The 24,862-nt window shown below is 37.1% G+C and overlaps 1 protein-coding gene across 6 annotated transcripts in view; it reads right to left on the bottom strand.

Annotated features, from left to right (window-relative positions):
• The window catches only part of LOC124556799 (single-stranded DNA-binding protein 3), a 382,113-nt gene that overhangs the window by 28,050 nt on the left and 329,201 nt on the right, over window positions 1-24,862 (bottom strand). For all 6 annotated transcript variants that reach the window (XM_047130814.1, XM_047130816.1, XM_047130818.1 and 3 more), the window contains 2 exons: window positions 11,979-12,027; window positions 9,043-9,072 (listed from right to left, as the gene is read on the bottom strand). In XM_047130814.1, coding sequence (XP_046986770.1) covers window positions 9,043-9,072; window positions 11,979-12,027 — 79 coding nt within the window. The remainder of the gene's footprint in view (window positions 1-9,042; window positions 9,073-11,978; window positions 12,028-24,862) is intronic.

The following is a 24,862-nucleotide window of genomic DNA, read 5'->3' as shown; positions in this document are numbered from 1 at the left end:
TTTCAGTTCACCAAATTTTAATACAGTGTATTTTATACTCTAATGAAAAGGCAGCAGCATAATTTTGTGGGGATCTGTTCTTTATTTTAGCTGGCCAGAAGATTAAAGTAGCATACACTTTAAATGTTCATGGATTGTCTGAGCTCCAGCCTAATGTTCTGAAGCTCATATTTTAATGTGTGATTCCATTATCATCAATTCAGAATCCTTTCTTTGCTGACTGTGTGTCTTATGATCAATCATCAGTAACACAGAATATTTTTGTGTCCAGCATAAACTAAATGAATTTAACAGAGCACTGAGAATGAATTCATTTATTCCTTGAATTACACCTACATTACGGCCAATAGAAAGGCCTTGGGTGCCCTAAATCAATCAACACACACCTCTTCAAAAAAACAGAACCAATAACTTAATCCTGCCATGGCTAAACCTTCTAAAAACGTCATTTCTATCCTCTTGTTTGCTTATGAACTTCAGTTCATACATTTAGTGAAGCACAAGTGGTTTGGTGCAATGAAAAGAACCCAAAATCACTGCATATCTGACAAAATTTTACACAGTGGTAATTAAGCACTTTTAGTAGACTAACGACTATCTACAGAACTGGCAGTGAGTAACTGGTGCATACAATATTAGAATTTCCTTCTCTGCTGAAAGAACAAGCAAGTTGTCATCTCCAGCTGCAACTAGAGGCATGTGAGGACAGAGTGAGCAACAAAATTAATCAAACAAATCTTCTAAAGACCCGTTACTGTACATTGAGTTTTTGCCTCCCTCGTGTACTTTGAATACAAGACGGAGCAAGATGTGGGAAAACTAAGCCTCATATAGTTGTATATCCACAGTCACTTCTTTGCCTCCTCACTGCATTCATGGAAAAACAGTGGAAGGGTGTGTGTACATAATATCCAGAAATCACCACTATGCACTGTATAGTGGTTTGAATGATATATAATATGTAGATGTTGATGCTACATAATTTACAGCATTGGAAATACCTTTTTTCAGCAGCTATCTTTCAGTGCATGAGTAAAAACTGGATAGGAGAAAGAGAGACAGTAAGGAAAAGAGAACAAAAATACAGATAAAATTAGGAATGAAATGACCTACAAACCCTGAGGCATGAGCAACAAAGAGAGTGACAAAAATGTAAGGTCTCAGTGTATATCTAAATCCTAGATGAATAATAATATTTAATGTAGAACCACATTATCTGGGCCTCTGTGCGTATTTCAACAGTATATACAGTTGCAGTATATGTTTGAGGTCATCCTCAGATCCATACATCAAATTACTCTGAAGTGCAGCTCTTCAACAGGCTGAAAATTCAGTTGAAACTCAACTGAATCTTCACCCTGTCTTTTGCAGTAATTAGATGTATAGATCTAAGGGTAACCTGTAACAAAGGCTGAATTTGATTATCCTAATGAAATATTAAGTGACGCAGACAGTCTTCCATCAATATTGAGAACAGCGACAAATTGGACTCTGCATCTTCCACATTATTACTCTGGTATTTAAACAGTGAGACACCACACCACATTTATGCACAGAAGCATCTGACTGGATCACAGTAAATGTATAGTTACATAAACAATGAGTGTCTTCAGAAGCTGGGAAAAAAGCTGATTGTACAATTAAGATGATGAGAAAGGGAAAGAAACAAATGTTTCTACAACACTGCAGAAGAACTAGGTACTTGGTCTTAAGCAAGCTTTTTTTCTGTGAGAACATTATCTAAATGTGAAACTTGAGCAATTAACTCAAGCATAGTACTCTAAGTGTATACATCAACTAGCAGTCTATTCAGTGTGTGAATGCAGTATCACTGATAATGTTCCCGTCAGCTCCTACGGATCTTTGGAAAATTGTAATTCATTCCTAAGCTAACACAACCTGCAAGACAATGATGTTGTTCTAAACAGCACTACACTGTAACAACAGACGAAGTTACGAGATAAAGAACTGGTCATGTTAACCCCCATCAATTCACATTCTAAATCCTATACGTGATCCAAAATATTTTTGGCAAGTACAAAAACATTTTTAGATTATAGCACCTTCAGCAACTTGTTTAACCTTGAGAAACAGTGAAAACTGACAAAAGAAAAACTACTCACAGTAAAATATTTATTTTCATGTTAGCAAGATTCTTTCTTGCACGCTGTGCCTTCTGTGTGAACAACATTAATAGGAACATGAAAAACTAAATTCTGTAACACAGTAGAAGACGTACTTATGACTATCCCACACTGGTCATGGTCAGATCAATATGAGGTATTATAAAGTGTTTTAGAGTTACCAAAGAATTAAATTTAGGAATTATTCTACCCTCCAAATCACTGTGGTGCATTAAAGGAGATGTAATTCTTTTATAAATAAGGCAGACATGACTAGACATTCCCCACATCTCAGCACACATACAGATCTCAACTATGTTTCACAGAGCAAGTCATATATATTCAAGTGAAAAGATTTTTAAGGAAGCATGCCACTGTTCTAAACATTCCTTGTGATTTGGAACTTATTGAAAATGGCTATTTCACTCAAGCCAGAGAACCATGTCAGGCACTGATAACAGTGGAAAAATGTTCCTCAAACCCACATTTTGGCTAACATACATGAATCACCCTCATAGAGACACTCTTTGCAAGAGTCCCAGTAAAAATATTCACAAACCTTAGCATAAAATGTGGCACACACTAACTTTCATTTTAATTCACACTTTTCCTGAAGGTCTTTTTCAATTATAGGAAAAAATTAATACAAAATTAAATTGTACTGAAAATAGAGCATATGTCTGGCTGATTTAGGCACTGAAAAATTTATTGTTAACTGAGGATGTTTGCCAAATGCTCATACAAACTGTGTCCTCCATTACGTAAGATCATCATAATAATTAAGTTGTTACATTATCCTGTATTTATATTTGCATCTAATACACAAGTCATATATTGGAAAGAAAACAGAACAGGTGCCAATGGAACAATAAAACACTTCAGTTAATGCAAAAATTTGTTTCATTTCCATTTTTTATTACATTAAGGCTTTATTAGAACAGTGTTTGCCATTTCCCCATCTTTTGTTCATCCTCTGATGAGCTATGCTTCAAAATTTTAAGTTACATGGGGCTGCGCACTGACAACAATGTTGTCAATGCGAAGTTGCAGTGCCAAAAATTTTAGTCAACCGCAAAGACACCTGCTAAGAACTGACACTTTGTGTAGAGATTAGCTTTTGGTCATAAACATAAACAAGTGTAAAACACTGGCATAAATAGATAGTAAGACCCATTATTGTTTGATTACGCAATTTGCAATGGAAATGGCCACAATTGTTGAACATCTAGAAGTACATATCTGGAGTTGTTTAAGTTGAATGATCACAGAAAACTAATTGAAGGAAAGGCAGATTCACTGGGAGAATCATCATGAAATTGAATTCACCAGAGGAGGAGGAGGTAGCTAACAGAACCCTTGTTTAACAAATTTTGGGTGTTACTCGTCAGTATGGGACCATTACATAGAAGAGACAGAAGAGCCAAAGAAAAAAGGTACATTCTGTGATGCGAGCATTAAGCTGCCACAGAAATGCTCAATCAATTTTAGTGACAGATGTTAAGAGAGGCATTGTGCATTGTGAAGCTGACTCAGAGTGTGCATTTCAAGAAGAGTCAAGTAACACACTACTTCCTTCTGCATGTATAATGTAAAAGGACAATTATGTTAAAATCATAATTTTGAGCTCATATAAAGGCTTACTGACAGTTGTTCCTTCCATACATGATTTGCAAACAGAATGTAAAATAAAAGAAATAATGTGGTATATCTTGCACAGTGTAAGGTGGATAGTGGAGTACACAGGTAGGTGCAAATGTAATGACACCTTTAAGTATATGCTATTTGAAAGTGAGGAAGGGCAGTGCATCATTCAGTGGGAAAAACTTGCTAAGTAAATTTGTTTTGGAATTCAATAGAGGGGCAAAGAAAATCAAAGTAGCTCAAAATGCTGCAAAGACTATGGACAGAATACCAATGACAGGAACATGGTAAGAAAAGTTTTGTGTTAATTTGAAACACATCAAGCATTAACGAAGACACTCTGAACACTTTAACCCGTGATGACCCTCATTGGTCAAACTAGGAATACCATTTAATAAGCCATTACAAGTGAATCATTGCATAAAGTTTGCATTTTATGAGGCCCAAGAGCTTCAAGTTTTATGTGATAAGCATAAACAAAAACCACTGGGTAATCATTTGGTCACAACTAAGTAATCCTTAAACAATGTGCAAATCATAATATTAGAATACTGTTAATTGGATTAAAAATGCTGAAGTTATCTCCAGTCAAGATAACAAAGTAATGACTGCATCTAACAAGAATCTAATCTTTCATAAAAAAAACTTTATATCCATTCACATGGCTTCATACTATGAACTAGATGGGACAAGTTGGTCTTTTTGTTAATATCTATAACAAACATCTTATAGGAAGTGGGGTGAAAAAATATTTCATTAAGCACTATGGCAGCAGAGTGAGGTTAAATTTCTACATTTCTACTAAGACAAAAACATCTTCACACAAACTTCTTTTATGGTGAGGATTACTGAAATCTGATTTGGCAGCTTTCTGAACTCTTAACCAGCAGATTACTTCAAGCATGGAATCAAGAAACTAACCAACCATAATAGGTAAACAGAGACAAATATAAAATCATTAATTCATTTCAATTAAATATCCTTCCTCACATTAAAAAAGCCATGAAATTTTGTCTGAACCGAGTACGTTCATTCCCATTTTTTTCCATCCAGCCATTCCTGTGCTCTATACCCAAACAACGCCAGGTAAGGACTGGTTTGGTACTTCAACAACGCAGAGAAGCACACCTGTATATAGGTTATTATTTTGATGGAGTCACATCTCCTACAGGCATTTTAAAGCTCCTGTCAGCCCACCCCCCTCCCCACCCCAAGGAGAAATTCGCATGCCCTTTGGCCTATATCTTGTGTATATCACTTGGTCAAATGTGACATCCTTTTTTACAATGTTTGCCATCATGTAACTGAGGCAGAACGTTGGTACAAGCCTGATATTTACCTACATGGATGTGGAAAACTGCCTGTAAAACACATCCAGGTTGGCCATCAACCAGCCCCCATGAGGCGGATTTGATCTGAGGCCAGCACACCTCCCACTGTCCCAAAGCAGGCACTTTAACACTCTCTTATATATGGAGAGAGGGGGTTTATTTCGTTTTTTTATCCTTGACAATTACCAAAGATTATATGTGCAATGTACACATTATTGAGTAACACCAAAGCCCTGCACCTGAACATAGCCATTTTACAACTAATTACCCCCTACAACATCAACAAAGTAACACACCTCACATGTTTTTAATCACATCAACTAGTTTAGTATGGCTACATACCTATTTTTAAAACACTGACCAGTACCAAATTTTCTAATTAACTTTAAACACTGGCTGCAATAAGAAAGGTATGTTTAAATGAGAATTACTAATCTGAAAGATGACACTTTCTCTGTTACAATGTGTTATGATTTCATTATCTGAAATGACTCATTATAAACTCATCAAACATAAACCTAAAATTCAAATATTATCTTACATATGTAACAGCTCAAAGAATATCCATATTCAGCAGCCACTGCACAAATCAAAGGCTGAAGAAGTTAAGCCAGGCAAGTTTTCACATATGGTATTAAACCCAACAGGACCCTCTCCCTCATTTTGTCATGGTGAAGTTACAATGCTTTCATCTACTTCCTGCCCTTTATACATCCTCTCTCCTCTTTCTTTTTATTTTATGCTTATAACAACTGCATCTCCTTTTGAAAGACACAAAGTGCACTTTCCTGAACATGCCTATTCAATTCATACTTCAGCTCTGCCTGCTCTGTTACTTTCACTATGTTTTATTACACTTCGTGGAATGTGGTCAGTTAAGGAATGGAGGACATCAATATCACAATTAGTTTCTTCTGTAGCTATACATACCATTTTGTAATACGTTAGCAGCAATACCAATGAAATTAAATACTTGTTAAAGAGAAAAATCAAATGGATTTTTTTTCACCTTTCACGAGATACTGTTCTCAGACTCAATCCAAATAAAATCACAGGAATAAACTGCATTCCCTTTAGTACAAATCCATGTTACTTTGATACCTCTTTTGCTGATTATACATTCATGAAGGTCACTACATTGAGTGACTAAAGTCATGGGATACCTCTTAATATAATGTCAGATCTCTTTTTGCTGGGCATAATGCAGCAACTTGATGTGGAATGGACTCAACAAGTCATTGGAAGTTCCCTGCAGAAATCCCGAGCCATGATGCCTCTACAGCCACCCACAACTGCAAAAATATTTCTGGTGCAAGATTTTGCGCACAAACTGACCTCCCAATTATGTCCCATAAATGTTCATCTTCGGCAATCAGGGTGGCCAAATCATTCACTCAAACTGTCCAGAATGTACTTCAAACCAACTGTGAACTATTGTGACCAGACGACATGGTACATTGTCATCCACAAAAATTCCATTGTTGTTTGGGAACATGAAGTTCACAAATAGCTGCAAATAGTATCCAAATAGCCAAACATAACCATTTCCAGTCAATGGTCAGTCCAGCTGGACCAGAGGAATGAGTCCATTCCATGTAAACACAGCCCACACCATTATGGAACCACCATCAACTCACACAGGGCCACATTGACAACTTGGGTCCATGGCTTCATGGGGCCTGTGCCACACACTAATGCTGCCATCAGCTCTTACCAGCTGATGTCAGGAACCATCTGACCCGGCCACATTTTCCAGTCCAGAGTCGAAGTGATACGGTACACTGTAGGTGATGATGTGGTTTTAGCAAAGGCACTCTTGTCAGTTGTCTGCTGCCATAGCCCCGTAACACCAAATTTTGCCACACTGTCCTAATGGATAAGTTCGTCATATGTCCCACATCGGTTTCTGCAGTTATTTCATGCAGTGTTGCCTGTCTGTTAACACTGCCAACTCTATGCAAATACCGCTGCTCTCTGTCATTAGGTGAAGGCCATTGGCTACTGCCTTTTACCCATGGTAAGAGGTAATGCATAAAATTTGGTATTCTTGACACACTCTTGACACTGCGGATCTTGGAATATTAAATTCTGAAATGAAATGTCTCCTGAATCTAGCTCCAACTACCATTTTGTATTCTAATTCCCATTATGCAGCCATAATCACATCAGGAATCTCTTCATATGTATCACCTAGGTACAAATGACAGATCTGCCAATGTACTGTCCTTTTAGACCTTGTCATTGTGATACTAGTGATGTGTGTATATGTACATACCATGAAACTATGATTTTTGCCACCTCAGTGTATGTCAGGCTACCCTAAAAGCTACAAAATGTCATTTTACAGAATCATTCAAAATATGTGTACTTCAGGAATTTCAAATTGACAATTAGACCTAGAAAAAAAGTGAAAGCATGACACTCTTTACAAATACTGCACAGGTTGTCAAACTGTCATGTCATGAAATAAATATTGTACAATGGATGTGTCATAAATTTGTTTCAGACTGGAAATCCAACCTAGACTTGCTGCTTTTTGTGAGCAGTCACCTTAACCATTAGTCTATCTGAGCATCTGTATTTATTTCATCCCCATTATCTCTATTTATTTTATGTGACTGAATTCAGTTAAATTGGTATTGTGGCAGAGTAGGCTGTGAGTCCACATTATATCTGCGCCTCCTTTGGTCCTGTTACAGTATGGTGAAACATTTGTGTTTGTTCAGAAGGAATAGGAAGAAACAATTACAATGAAAGATCTATTATGCTGGCACTTACACTCTGATAACTTTAAATTTTAAGGCAACTGATCCTGAAAAGTTAGATAGTCAGGTTCAATTCCCATGCTGACATAATTTTTTATTTCTCACAAAAAATGTATTCAGTACATCAAAGTTCAGTATTTCTGAGTGTTACTCCACTGGTATCATTTAATGTCATTGTATCTTAACTGACTTCATCTATATTACTTCCATCCATCCCCTATTGCTGAATTCAATTTAATTGGTAAATACTTTGTATGTTTTTCCATTTCCTTGCCAGCACCAATCTTGCATGACTTAGCTTTTACTTCAAACAATGGAGCTCGTTGCTGGCACCTATGTTGCTCTGTGTGAGAAAATCTGTTTCTATTATGACCACATGGAGATATATTAGGACTATGTTGCAAGCTTGAATCATCAGCATCTGTCAGTGATCTTTAGTAAGATGAGCTAAGGAATCTGCGAGATGCAATGAACATTAACACAAGCACTTAACTTAAATTTTACTATACCAAGAACAGAACAGATGAAAAAATTGTTTTACAGTGAAGTGTTTCACTAAATGCTATGAACAAAAATCCCTTGACTGCGATACAAATTTATGGGTATTTTCTGCTAGTTTCAAAGTGTCAACATAGTTTACATACTGCATTGACCAGTAAACACAAATGACTGTAGGACAAGAAAACAAAAATGATATTCTCGTACCTACTGAAAACTGGAAAAATTTTAGTTAAATGTACAAATGTAGCAACCAGCTCCATACAAATTATAATGAAGATGACATTTAGAAACATCAGGCTGAATTATGATGGATACTCCAATGATGTTTGAGAATTGCTCTCAGGTTTTCAATAAAAATTGTCTGAATGTAACCATGTAGCTAATAAGCCAGAGGTATGTAAATTATTCATAGCAAATATTTTAAAGTAAGCATTTTATAAGCGTGTATGAAATTTAGGATTTCTATCTAATAAGTTTTTGGTTAAATATGACTCATTTATCAGAAAATTGTCAGTATCCTCTTAATGCCAGGAACATAATTAAACTGACCATGAAGATATGAGCAAATAAAGCAAGTAATGTGGCCACATGCAAGCATGACATATGTGAGTTGTTAGTTACAGTCAAGCATTAATATTACAATTTCCCAGCCCAGTGCAAGAGATATGTGAGCTTGCCTACCTTGCCAACCTACAAATTCTCCGCCTTCACCTGGAGGAAGACAGAAAACATGAGGCAATCAGTTCAAAGAATTTATAAAATTATATAGGGGAGCATAATGCCCACTTTACTCAACGTTAAAATACATCACTATTATGTATTTTTTCCATCTTTCTTTTTTTCTCAAGCACACATATGAGTATGGTTTGTGTTGGGTGTTATGAAAAGTATAATCAATAACTGTGCACAGATTACTTTACATTAAAAGTCTGAGACAGATTTTTCATGAAGTACTCTGACACACATTCATTTCCAGGAGGGGAAAAAGCTGATGATTATTAAATACCAATAGGATATACTCGTAGCAAAAGAACAGCATCTATAATAGCACATAAAAAATTTAAAATGTGACTAAGTAAATATGGGAAATACGAATAAACCTGAAGATACTCTTGTTTCATGCCTGGATCAGTAATTCCTCTTATTATAGAGTACCTGTTATGAGCCTTATTTTCCCACAAATTAAAATGTGTTTCATTATACGTGTAAAAAGCACAAACATTATATGAAATAAATTGTCAAAATGCAAAGAGAAATTATTCCTTTTACATGGAGATGGGTGGAATACGCAGAAAAAGTATAAGTCCATGAAGGAAACCTCATGGAAAAAAAGGTCATGAGCAATTAATTTACATGCAATCTCAGAATTATTTCCTTGCTTCTTAATATGCAAATTTAAAATTTTTTTGGTAAGTTTCGACCCCTCTTATTTCATTCAACCAGTTTCTTTCAGGTAATCAGCACAGTGACTTCATAACTCTCAATGACACCATTTCCTACTAGCAGTAAACCCATGTTACCAGCTGCAGCACATTGCTTGATGGCACTGAAAATCGTTACAATACTGTGTGGAAATTGAGAATAGGAATCAATGTCTAGAAATCTTATCCAATAATGTTACAGAGAATCGAAAGTAGAGAGACCAGATCACTATATTCCAACTAACTAAATTGAATTATTTTCTCAGGTGCACTTTTCTGAATCCTGTTTATGAAACCCCAATGGAATCACAAGGACTTAATTAACATGCTACATTCAGCACTTGAAAATGTCCAGATTACAACAGGCATCTTTAAGAAAGTGTGTCAGTTGATGGTACACATGAGCCAGGCATGCTCCAATTCTGTATGCAGGTTCATTGATCTTTTTTTTTCCATTTTAATTTAGTATTTGTTTGAATAGTAGCGCTCACGTATTTAGAACATTTTTTGTGCATGTATTTGTGGACCACATCAACTCATTTCTTGTCGTGCAATGTTTGTATTTATGTTTAATGTCCATGACACTAAAGAAAAAGATTTACTTTTCCAAGTCTGTACAAGTATGTGGACTACATGCCAAATTTTCCAGTGGCAAAAGACACTTTTCCTTAACTTTTCAATGTATGTTCAGCAGTGTAATTGGATCAAATTTCTTGAGATAGTTTCCTTTCCTCAACTTGTCTTCTATTCTCTACCTTTAAATTTTTAGTATAGCTCTGAAATAACCTATATAAAAGATGAAACTCATTAACTAATGAAGGCATCAGTTTCTTTCCTCGTATTTTAGTTCAGAACAAACTAAAAGTATGATTAACAAATACCAAGTTGCAACGTGGAAAAACAACAATAATCTATGTGTACAGTAAGTGACATTTTATCTGCCCTTATGTATTTAATCCAGTACTTATTACCACCAGAATGTTAACAAAACCACTGATCGTGTTATGCATACTTTTGTTTTAAATAAATGCAATTATGATAGACCATTATAGCCATCACAATTTGAAGGACAAACAGTTGCAACAGAAATTGGCAACAGTGTGCTGAATTTTTATTTACTCATTATTCACGATAATACAGCAGCCGAGACCAGAAAAACTGGTGATTTAGTTTCATTCTTCCATTCTCTATCTCTCACCGAGTTTCTTTGTTCTCTCTCTTACAATCTTCATGTTCCTGCTTTCATTTCTAGCTAATGTAAACATCTTGTTCAAACTATTTCTTCTCTTCAGAAATAAATTGTGATGTTTTGTAACACTGGTAGTTTGTCAACAGCAGTATTGTTTGCCTGAACTTTAATAATCATCTTTTTCTTTCATTTTCTGGCTCCATTTTTTTATCTTTTCTAGGAGGGTGCCTCGAAATGTTTGAAATTAAGTTTGTGTAGATTACAAGAGATGACACTGTAGCTTTATACCTTAGCCTGTTTTCAAGCATAGTCTAAAATTTTCACTTAGCACTCAAGTGAATAAGATTTTCTGTTGACTGTATCTATGTTCACACTGAGCATTCCAAGAACTGAATTCAGATGTCAGGTGAATGTATTTCACAATACATCAAAAACACAACACATCATATTCTTGAACATTTATGTGAAAAAAATTCTTATAAAATGTATTTAGAGTATCTCCCAGAACATTAACTATACAGAATATAGAGTAATTATATGCATTCTGACCATAATGACAGCTACAATAAAATGTAACAAATCTGTTTAAACAAGGAAACAATATTTTTAATAAATAACTTGTCATTTGAACTAACAGTTCCAGAGCAGATCAATTTTAGCTGAAGTTAATTTTCTTTCTCTTTATCACAAAATTTGCTCTGTTACTGCCACAACCAAATGCTTCCATCCATCACTAACATTTGTGTTATGAAGCTTCAGAGTAATATACCGAGTTTCTGGTAATTTATGTGCAAAAAATAAGATCCAAATAAAATAGGTTTTAATGCTTATGAAGACCAATCTTAGATGAAATACTATGAGTCATATAAAGTTAACTGTATATTAACTTGAAACAACATTATTTATAATCATAAGGAATGAAGTTAGAAATTTTTTATTCATTCTAAATTTGGAGCAATGTAAGCCAAAGCATTTTAAATATTACAAGTCATAACATATTTGTGTACCTTGCCGTGATGGATCCATACTGTTTGGCAGCATGGGTTGTCCAGGAGGCTAGAAAATATCAAAAGGTTTACTTAAAAATCACATCATGAAACTAAGAAAAATTACTAGACTTAATTAAAGTAAAACCAAACTCCTTTTTTTCTTATTTACATCTTGGTATCCATGTTGTGAATGAAATTAATATGCTGAAGTAAATGACTGAGGATTCATCACATGGAGAAGGAATTCTTTACAACAGAATGTGGAAACATATTGAAGTAGTGAAACATGTACCAGATATCTGAGAAATGAGACAAATCAGAACTCTGCAATTCTGACATGAGGTTAAAAATTACTAAAGTAATAATTCTGTGCAGATCTATGGCCTGGTGCACATCTTTCCAATGGACACTACTTTGGCAACTTCCATGTTCCTAACCTACCCCAGTAATCTTATTAGGGAAAGGGAACCTACAGCTTCACATGGAATCCAAACCCTGTGTTAGTCATGAATAATCAGTACATCATTCGGAAATAAAATGATTTGATCCCATATCATTTTACCTTCTAGGCACAGGCTTCACCAATGGACTACTACACCAAACCATTATTAATGTGATCTCATTAGATATAAACTCCACAAAACATTGACAAGATCAGCTGAACTTTAGCATATCTCAAAAATATACAAATACTCTCCAAAATCATCTCCTAGGTGTTATAAAAATTGATCTGTGGTTTATTGGATGTGTTTACAGAGAATTTTCTCAAGTGAAAGTATCTTAGACATCTTCAGGCCTTCTACGCATCCTTTGAAATACGAAAAAGAGACTTTACCAACTTGAACTACCAAGTTCTGTTTGTACAAAAACTTTTATCACTGTAAATATTTAATACTTATTTAAAAGAAAGGGTTTAATAGAAAGTACACTGTCTACTGGAATAACCTATTCAGTATGTTCTGTGTAGCATTTTGGTTAATGTTAGCACTTCGTGTACAGTGGCATACTCAAAAACATTCTGCTGTAAATTACATTAACATGAAATCCACAACCATGAAATCCACAACTAATGAATTACAGAATAAGAAGTCACCAATATTACATCAGGTACACTGAATATGCTACAATAGTTTTAATTGTTTCATCACTAACATGGGTAAATTAAGTAAGCTCATACAAAAGACCCAATGCTAGAAATATATATGATGCATGGTTGTCTTTCCTGAAGGGGCATGCATGGGCATGCATCAGTCATACCTCCCAATCCCTTAAGTGCCCAAATTCATCCAGGACTATGCACGTTACTTGAAACATAAGAACAGACATTCCATTAGTGTCAGCATTTTAATACTGGCATATCACATCTTTTTCCCATTAGTCAAGTGACTCTTCTGCAGCATTTTAGAAGATCCTTTCATTTTTGTAATGAATAGGTGACTTCAGTTCAAGTAAAAACTGCTCATCAACTGTTTCATGCAATGCCCAAGTCAATGTAAGATGCCATTTTGGTTCTCATTAAAATCCAATTTTGATTGAAGTGTAATATTTTGTATCCCTCAGATAGAACTTTGGTGCAACTGTGCCTTGGAGAAAGAGAAGAAACTAAATCTGTTTAATGTTTTGAACATGGCTGTGATCAGCAACTGTAATTAACTACAATGTCACAAATTTCCAGCCAACCAGTTGCAAATACAATTTAAAATTCTTTAACTAGTTTTCAATGCCAACTAGGGGCACCTTCTTCAGAAGAAACTGTTACCTTACCCAACAATATCACACAAAGGTACATTAATAGCAGGTACACATTAGAAAAAACAATTTTTACAAATTAAATTGCATAAAGTGTTTGTTCTAATGCTTACCTGCTATTAATGTACCTTCCTGTGATATTGTTAGGTAAGGTAACAGTTTCTCCTGAAGAAGGTGCCCCTAGTTGGCGTTGAAAACTAGTTACGGAATTTTGAATTCTATCTGCAAGCAGGTGGATGAAAATTTGTGCCATTGGAAATCTGTTTATTTTAAAAGTATTTTGGGATAACTACATGACAGGTTTCATGCTTCACAAACTTGCTGTGAAAACAGTGCATCATCTAGTCATTAGCATGGCAATGACTGATTTGCGTATGGAATGTGATGTTTCAAAACAAAGGTAAATTAAATGCAAATCATAATCCATTAAGAGAACTCCATAGCCACAACTAGATGAAAATAAAAAGAAGAGCAAACAACATTTTTCATATTATAAACTGTAAATGCATGGAGATGTGAGACCCGACATGAACCCAAATCAACAACTTTGCGATGAGTTAAAATGTCGACTTTGTTCCAGACACCGGCATCAAAGAATGTCCAACATCACCACTTTCTCTGTTTTCTGTTCTTGAGGAAGAATGGGCTGCCATCCCTCCACAAACATCCAGACATCTCGCTGAAAGTGTCCCTGCAGAGTTGAAGTTGCTGTAAGGGGTGGGTGCATCCCACCTTAATGTCCATTAATACGTGTCCAGATACTTTTGACCAGATAGTGTATATGTTACATATGCTTTGACAGTGATGCGTTTCAGGAACAGCTGGACAGCTTATGGTTTTACACAGTGATGACTGGATACAGCAGCAAGCAATATTACAGATACAACCGCTACCCTGACCTTTTATTTTGCCTGAAATCTCTTCCACTGAACACATCTACAGTACAATAGGGTGGCAATTTCTCACAGTCCTATAGCAACCACTGTTGATGCTTTGTGGACTGTAATATAAACTGTATGAAGTGATATTCCTCAGGAACCATGCCACAATGTCTTGTGACTGTAATTGCAGTGTATTAATGCTTCACACCAATGTGGTTTCTTGAACTCTGTGCTTACGCACTGGCCTATAATCCTAAAATTTTGTTCACTATTGTATAACTTATGTAATATACAGAGTTTGTCTCATTTAGTTGTATCCTTCTTGGTGTTGCAGTTTTCACAAATGTTCATCAGAATTTTGTATGCTGATTGTATAACTGCACCGAGGATGAAAATGAAAATATTGTCGACATTTTGAGACATACAAAGAGGTATGCATGTATACAGGCATTAACTGTTCTAGCCTCGTGCAGCCTTGAACTGGTGTAAACATCAACTTGCATACTCAGTTTGATTGGTACAGCAGTATACTAAAAACTTAACTTCTACAGTCCCATTCAGAATACTATTATAGAACTATGAACATAAGGAGACTAGCATCAGATGTGAACACACTATTTTTATGAGAAAGACGAAATAACAATAACAACTAAAAATGGAATAAGTTGAGTATTTATAATGAACTTTCAATCACATTGAATATGAAGAAAGAGAGGAGCGCCAAAACTCAAAACCGGAATTACTTTTGTGAGTACAGGAAATTTAATACCTAACCACATTTATGAACAGAGATAACGAAGTTCTTATACATGTCTGACTCTACACCTCCTCTATGTGGTGAATAGCAACCCATTGCAGACGTATAGTTCAGTGACATGCAGGGGCGTGAACAACAGTAATGACAGTGCAAACAGAAAACACTATGCTTGCCCGCAAAATTTTTAGGCTCAACACACCACAAGCTCTTCAGCTTCATAAGAAACGAAATTTTGAGTACATGGCATTATTTCAGGAAGAAAAAAAATAGAACACAGTTTACAAGTAAAAACCATTTTCACAGAAGTTACTGGATATTGTTATTTGGTTATGCACCGCAAAGGAAAAAAATTCAAGTATTTCATAACAAGAGCACAGCAATATGTCGAAGAAGAACAGAGATAGTGACAAATTAAAAATAAATATGCTGGAAATTTTAAAACATACCAATGTTTAAGGGAATTTAAAATTAAATGAGTGAAAAAATGAATCTTGTTATAAATGATGAAACAAGTGTAAGTAATGGAATTCGTGGAATTCAGTCACAGTTAATAGCCAACTCCACTCTAAGAACATTTAAGGGCTGAAAAGTTGGTGGCTCCATGCACAAAAGAATCTTAAGTTCTCATCCCACAAGAAAATGTATATGCAAGTTGAAGTTTTGAACCTGCACACTGACACACAGTCTTGTGATTAGAAATTACAGCTGTCACCTCTCTTTATCTTAAAGGCTGAATCAGAATGAAAATTCTTACTATAAATACCACGCAATGGTTATAAGCTCCGCAAGTCCCAATAAATATTGTGACATTAACCACAGAGGAATAGGTAAACTGCTCTAGTTTCATGAGATTACTTTATACCTTACACCCACTCCTTCAGAATCAAAGGCCCTATTTAACAATTTTTGTCACAAAGTGTTCATATAAAACATAATGTCATTAGAAAGCAGGGAGGAAGGAATATTGGTATTTAATCTTCTGTTGATAAAGTCATCAGGGACTGGTCACAAGCTTTCATATTCCTTTTAAATAAAGAATTCCTGCATATACCCCCCACCCCACCCCACCCCACCACCCACCCATGCTCCCACCCACCTAATGTCCACTGGGCTAACCATCATGCCAGCATATTCACTTTAGTGTTAGTAAAATTATTCCTTCCAAATAAATAAAAATACTTCTACTGCAGATTAACTCAAATGAATTAGTGCATTTAATAATGTTTTATGTAAGTAAATGTAAGTACTTGTTCCACAGTTTCCTCATTCTCACAGCCATGAAACAATCTCTATATTTCCATTCCATAGGAACTCAGGAGTCACATACTGCAAAGCCATCAGGGATTCTGAACAGAAAATTTAACATCTATGTGTCTGAAGTACATTCTCAAACACAGACATGCAAAAAGTATCAACTGAGTATTTCATTACAAATATTATCTGAGAGCAGAATAAAGTACTTTACTGCATCATGCAAGATGTCAGTACTGCACGTACTTTACGTATAACTGTAACTGAAAGTTGGATCATATTTATCTAAATATAAGGAGCAAACTATACATTTCACTGTCGAACTCTAGTTCACTGTCATACTTCAGAGAGAACAAATAACTGCAGCACATAACTGACTAAAGATTAAGTTGTAGTGAGCTGACACAGAAGGCACTGAAATGGAAGCACTTTTGTGTGATCCTTTTGTGGTTTGAAAATGGGTATATGTGTAAGAGCTAAGTGCATTTGGTATCCTTCATGATCATGGTCATAGTCTTTTTAAATAGACAAAGGCATGGACGAATCTCTTTACACAATGAATGATAGTATGGGAATCCTGCAAGTTATTATTTGTAAAGAACATGTGTTCTGTGATTGGTGCATGAATATGGAGGTTACCTAGCATACACCACCACATTCAGGTTACTATCAAAACTGGATTCTTGCCAAATTCTATAATCTTATTATGAGCCTCTCCATGTAAGCTGGATTTGCCACATAAGACACTCATCCATCAAAAGCAAAAGCAATACCTATGCAAAATTTTAAATTTTGTAAAGTAATTCAGGTGAGTAGCCAACTGTAGGTATTTACAGGACCTTGTTGCCGTATAACAATCAACCCTTTTCTGACTGGTGTTTGTAAGGAGTTACGAATGCAGGCACATGAGTCCATCTAATAGCCTACTTATGCCGTTCCTTTCTCTTACCAGAAATGAAAGAAAGCAATCATAGTCCTAATGATTTATTCCTGAGCAACCTTCTCAAAAATACTAAAATAAATGCAAAGAGCAAATTGATATAACAGTCAACATGGAGGAAAATACAATTGAAGATGTGTTCATTCAAAAAAAAAAAAAAAACTGACAGATACATTATGAAGAGAAATGATGTGGAATATAGAATGGGATGATAAACACTATTTATTAATTTGTGTCACACATTGTCCTTTCAGTCACCATCATTATTTCCTTTCTCTTCTTAGTGGCTGTTTTCTGCTTACAGTGTGTTGTTTGTACATTATATCAAATGGTGGTAATGCTGGTACATGCCTGTAATGGCAGAATTTCAATTCAGAGCACTACAGAAAAATTAAATGACAACAGAATTATGATATATTTATTAAGAAACACTATGTATCCAAAATATTCAGGTTACTCCTATTATATACACAGTCAATGGGGACCCACTGAATAAAAAACTCTTAAAAGCATGAAAGCACGACACGGCTTTAAACGTTGGTTGGTGAAATACTCTACTGACCATTTGCATGAATTATCAAAATGATGTGAAACAAGTCTGTAATGTGCAAGGCTAATGTGTGTATGGCTACATGTTGGCCATATTCAGGTTATACAGCACAATGGTTACATTTGAATAAGAATGAACATCTTAGTCTTTACTGCAGCTCTTATACCTATTCATACACCAAATTTAAAGGCTTCTTCTGTTTTTAAGTAACATACGTGCCATCCCACCAGATGTATCAATAGATTATGCCATATCATCGATATGCCACTCTACACTTAGATAGTTCACGGGATCAATAATGCTCATGAACAATGTGTCATTTATTTTGTTTCAATATATTAAGGAAGTGTCAATAAATAACTTTTGTGTTCCGAATTGAAGACCACAAAATTAGAGATGAGGAGGTTCCAGTTCAGTTCAATAGGATAGCTATCATGGATGTAAAAATCTTTGGACTTGTGGTAACAGCAGCTTAATCAACATCAGCAACTGACAACATTTGAACAGCTCAGCTCACTAGCAGCTGCAAGCCCTGTCAGCTATTTCAGCTTTCCAGCCATTTAACGAAGTGCACGAGGACTAGGACATTTACCAGAAGTTGTTAGCATTACATTCCCAGGCTACATTAGTTTTTCCCTATACACCAGCCCCATTTCCATGATCTCATACAGCCCCCTGGCTGAACCTTATGTTACCCCTTTTGGAGATTACTGCTTTGTTGACAGAACATTTTTCTACTGAAATACATGTGGCTGCAGCTGGATTAGAATTTTTGCAACATCACAAATACAACTGAACGCTTTGTCACAGACATTTAAAGGTTGAGTAGAAAGTGCAAATTTGTGTTTCCTTGTGGTTGATCATATGCAATAAGTTTAATTATCGGTGTCTCAATTCGTCTTGCCCCTGACAGAAGTGTATGCACATAAACGTTATGTCAGTCAGATCCATTGTTAGGAGAAGTGTTGCATATAGCACAAACTTTTGAAAATTTTCAAGTTACCCATCAAATTTCTTCACTTAAAATTTTCAGATTGGCAAGCCACAGTCAGTACATAAAACTTTCCCCTAATGTTTATCCTCTGGCTGCAGACGAAATCCTCAGAGGCGAAGGATGTCTCCAGCAGCCGAAGACAAAACACTAGGGGAAGTTTTACATATCAACCACGGACAGTCAGCCCAGAAGTTTTAAGTCAAATGAATACTGGCTATGAAAGCCTACACAGTATTATTACTCAGCAAATGTTTTCCAATGACTTTGATATGCCTATGCTGTACCCAGCGAGGACCAACACACTGAAACAGTATTTGCCTTCCAGTTTTTAAATGATAATACACGTTTCGCTTGGTGGTGGCACACCTGCCATGTTTTACTCCACCTCATTTGGTTCATAGGCATCAGACATGACCTTTTTGGTTATTGTCTAGTTCCAACAGTTTCGCTATACAACTATGTCCTGCATGTGACCATTATGACACAACACGTCCACAGAGTTCCTGTAAAAGACACATAGTGGAACTATGTCAGAATCTGACATGTGCCCACTCTGTGATACTGAGCTGGCGTAAGCTGTAGCCAGCAGACTGGCCATCAAAGTGATTGTGAGATGATCAATAGAGGCCAAAGACACATTTGCAAGAAACGCGTCGCCAATGCCTTCTTGGCTGCCAGTATTTAGATCGCCGCCGTGGACAGTAGGGCCCAGTCTGTCACACAAGCAGTCTGTCATCCAGTGAGTCAATGAGTCAAGTCCTCAGTCACAGCCCAGTGGGAGTCACAGTTGCAGTTAGCTCAGAGTCAGTCAGTACCTAGTGACCAGAGTAGTGTACACAGAACCGTTTTAATACATGTATGCAGTTGTGTTATAGAAAGAGGATACCAGCCATGAAACAACATCCTCTACTTGCTTCCCATGGTACAAGCCTACAGTGACAACGAGACAACACAAAAGTTACTATGATCCAGATCAACAACTTAACAAGTGACCACACAGTAGCACATGGAAATCAGGAATAAATCTACTACATTCATATGTGATACGGCTATGTCTATGTCTATGCTGGATCAGTCACATACTCTAATACTGACACTCAGCCTTTGGACAGAGTATTATAATTTGTGGGACTACAGACATCACGAAATTCTATTAGGTCATGTGAGGATTTCTCTGAAATAGAAACAAGTGACCAGAACATTTCATTATCTTGTCATTACTGACCCACATTTTTAAACTTCATGCCTATTTGGCATTTGGTTTTTCTACTTAGCATACTGTTAACACTATTCAGGCTTCAGTGCCATACCACGAAACTGTCGTTTTATGTTCACAGTACGTGCTGTTATATTAGCCTGGTCTAGGTTCAGCCTTGACTTTTCAGGCACACATTGTTTTATAAATTTCCTCAGTACTTCTTCTTCTGCTTCTTCTTCTTCTTCTTCTTCTTCTTCTTTTAAGCCCATCAGATTTCTTTGGCCTTGCAGAATGAAGTGAAATTGGAATTACACATATGGAACAACAATAAGTGATTCCACTTTTCCCCTTTAGACAATGGGCCTCTCCCTTTGGAGCCATATGTAAGCCTGTGAAGCAGAAGTAATTTTCTACATTTTACCTTGACCCAACAGTTTTCAAATTAATGGGTTGCCAGTTCTTTTCAAAATTTATCAAGCTTCCATTGGCCAAGGAATAAAAGATTAAATACACCAATTAATCTTCACCAATACAATAAGTTTCAGTCTGGAGTTGCAAGTGCACCTGCTATTTTTCAACAGTTCTTATAACAGTTGATATCAGATATTCCTGAACACATGAACTATCTTCACAGCACCCTGGTTACTGGTATTACAACTGAGGAAGATCTATGATATTTTTGTCAATTTCTCATGGCTCAGTCTGAAAAATGTGTTATATAGTTTTTCTAAACATCAATTTCTTCAGCATGCTTAGGCTAGTGAGGGCGGAGGTTACTGCCCACACAGGGATACATCAAAGTGATCAAAAATATGCCAGTTCCCAAATCTGTGATGGGCCTCTTAACTGTTTCTCAGCAAGATCAATTGCACCACAAGGACATTCCTTTCCAGAGGCCTACGTCTCATCACCAGGCAACTTTCACAACTTGACTACCATCAGCCAACTTTTTTAACAATTTATTAGCCTCAGTTGCCACTGGGTTTGGCAACAGATGTCTCTCCTTATAGCACTGAGCTCATCCTATCCCCTAACGTTCCTGGGTGGTTCTAAAAAACCTATAGCATTTGTTTCCAAAATCTTAAGTCACGCACACAAACATTATTCATCAATACAGAATGAAACACAGCTAGTATTTCTGTAGTGCACAAACTCTGCATTTTCCTTTATGGAATTAAGTTTCATTTGGTTACTGACCACAAGGCTCTGTTTCCCTCCCCCCCCCCTCCCCCCACCCAAGAAGGGCTGTCTGAATGAACAGCTTACAGTCTTCATCATTTGGCTTTTTACTTATCCAGTAACAAGTACCCCACACATTACCTCCTAACATTCTAATGGAGATGCCCTCTACTCCATATGAGACCAGATTTGGAATAGGACACACAGGAAACTGTATTTTCGAATTGATCCCCAAGCTGAGCAGTCTTTGAAGGAGTTCCTGGTAAATTCTAGGTATATCTCAGTGTAGCCCTGGAAGGATCCCCTAGTCCATGATTTGTCCAGCATGTCTGAGCAGGATGGCAATTGCAAGTCTCTGACTGCTTGGCCTCCACTGTTTTTTTAAGACACCAGCAGCTCCAGATTTACCAAGGTGTCCAGCTGCTGATGCTAGGAGATGACATTTGCCAGGTAGTGACACCTGTGGTTCTGGAGCGACATGTGTTGCAGTTGCTCTATTGGTCTTACTGTGGTATCTCTCACAAGAAACATCTCACTTGCAGCTATTTTTACTGATTACGAATGGACATTGACATCACACAGATGGCGCACAGCTGTTTATCCTATCAGGCACACGTACCAGCACCTCCTGTCATGCTACCATTGGCTGGAATGCACACAATTGTGGGACCATCTGCATGTGGATTCCTTCATCCCATTTCTTCTATGTCGTCAAGTTGCAGCAGATGACCACCACCACCACCCTAGAGAAAAAAAAATTTCCCTCTAAGGTACCCCTCGCATCTTAGTCACAAAGAATGGACCATGGTTTACAGTGGCTGCCTTTTGGCTATCCTGAACACAAGATGGCATCAGACACACCAGACTCTTTCATTTCATCCTACCTCTAAAAGCCTGACAGAACATTTTGTCCATACTTTTAAGACCCAGATGTCCAAAGCTATGAGGAAAGCCACAACCAAATTGGCTCTCAATTTTTTCCTATCTTCTTATGGAGAAATGCCCATCCAAGGCCACAGTTGGCACAACTGCTGCACGTCTGTCAGATCCTGCTCAACCCCATCTCTGGTCAAAGAGGACACAATACCTCTTTGGGTGAGCACTGTCATCTGGGAGTGCACCTTCTGGCAGATTCCATGTTGGATTCTGGGGTCAATTTTGGCACAATAAGACCAAGTTTTTTTCCGGTGCTGACTGAGTGGGAGTTGTTCCACAGGCACAAGAATCAACCTTGGTTGTGATGTATCAGGCATACATCTCCACCACCCAAGGGGCTGCCACAACAGTAGCCACTTCTGTGCATTACCTCCAGTATCTCACCAGAGACATTAGGTGTTTGATCCGTCAATCTCCTTCAACTGTGTTTCCCTGCTGGTGGAGTCATTGGTGCCTCTGGCACCTCAATCTGAGCTGCTTCTTCACTTCTTCTTTTGCACCAGAGTATTGACACCCCACAGATGCCAGCCATGACCTCATTTGCACCAGCCCGCTACCTCCATGCCATCCCAGGTCAGCCAGATTGGTTTCAGCCCTATAATACCAAGTCATGGGGAATGTGGGGTTGGGGGGGGGGGGGGGGGGGGGATCTTCTAGTAGCCCTAGACCTATCAATAGATGATGCTATACTACTCATGTGATTCAGGACATGGCCAATGGGAAGAAAAGTGGTGCTTCAAGTTATGGCAGATTTTAAAAATGGCTTATTGACACATGTATCTTAACACTAGAAAGCAATGAGGACCATCAAGTGCCATCTATGTAAGAAATATAAATCACCATGGAGGAGGAGGAGGAGGAGGAAGGACATCATAAGACTGAGGAATTTCTGACAAAAAGCAAGCAGAAAGTTTCACAGGGAAAGTCATGCAACAGACTGAAGTAGGAGCTTCATGCACCTTGAGAAATGTAGGAAATAAGAAACTGAGCAGTTTTAGGTAGGATGTGCATGAGAAATATATTGTGCTGCCTACAGAAACAAAAGAAGATTTGCTAATACAGGACATGAATCTGCAACAAAACCACAAGACTCAGAGTCAGTTTGTACTGAAAACAAACGCCTACCACAGAGCAGTTGGTAACAGAACACAAAGTGAAATAGATCCGCGACAGATTTATGAAAGCATAGAGAACATGACAACTCACTAGGCTGGAAGAACTGATGACACTTACTACAGCATTAAGACATCTGGTAAGGACTACTTTTCCTCTACATGATTTTGCAGACAGAATGCATCTGAAAGTGAACAGTCTGCCAACAGAAGTGAGAAAACTGTAAAAGTTATTGAAAGTGGTTTCTGCCAGCAGAACTTACATTGTAAAAGCATTTTGCCACTATGCCTGGTCTTATCTCCAAATCAGCATCTAGATCTGTACTCCAGATAGTGTGTGGCAGAAGTGCATGGCAGGGGGTACATCACACTGTACCCGTTATTAGGGTTTTTCCATTCCATTCATGTATGCAGCTTGCTATGAACGACTGTTTTAATTCCTCTGTGTGTGTAGTAATTAATCTAATCTTGTCCTGGAATTAAAGACGAGAATGGCCAGACTGTCTAATATACAACCATCATCCATAATAAAGATACAAATAGGACAGCTTAATCCCATGAGAAGTGCCAGCATATCACATGAGGCTGAAAGAGTCGCCGAAGAATTGAAGTTAGATGTATTGTGTCTCCAATAATCAGATACTAATGCAGGAAAGGTCCCCAGTGTGCCGATAACTGCCCAGATAGCCACCCAATGGCAACAATAATAGTATTTAACAAGGCTCTAACAGTGACAAAAATGTCACAGTATTCTTCATAACACTTAATATGTATGGAAATGTTAACTGGAAAGGAGAGTTGCAGCCTGGTTTCCACGTATTTTCAATTTAGTGAGGAGATCAATGAGTATCTGCTAAGAGTAAATGATATTAGTAACCTAGCACAAATTAAACCTCTTGTGTAATCCACAGATGCATATGTGAAGTCAGTATTGTGGCATATCCACCTCACTGATGACTATGGAAGGCAACAAGAAGCAGCCATTACGGCACTCAACCCGCTGGTATTCAACACACACTACACCACCACTGGAGGTGAAATCCAAGACACAGTGGAGTTACAAAAAATGTTATGGGATGACCACAGAAGTAATAAACTTGTGTACTCCTTCGCATAAAAAGAAATTAGTCAAACAGTTTTGAGACTGAGAAATAAAAAATCTCCAGGACCACATGCAATGCCTGCCGAAATAATACAAGTCTTATTTGGCCAATTAGATATTTACTTGTGTGACCATCAGTTTTGGGATGTAGCATTAGAGCCTATGCTACACAAGTTACATGACAGTGGTAATGTAAGCAGACTGGTATCATTTTTCAGATGACATGCTGTTCACTCTAAGTGGCAGCTCCAAA

This window comes from Schistocerca americana, chromosome X, assembly GCF_021461395.2.
Source record: "Schistocerca americana isolate TAMUIC-IGC-003095 chromosome X, iqSchAmer2.1, whole genome shotgun sequence".
In the NCBI taxonomy this organism is placed as follows: domain Eukaryota; kingdom Metazoa; phylum Arthropoda; class Insecta; order Orthoptera; family Acrididae; genus Schistocerca; species Schistocerca americana.
This window is presented reverse-complemented; position numbering and strand designations above follow the sequence as displayed.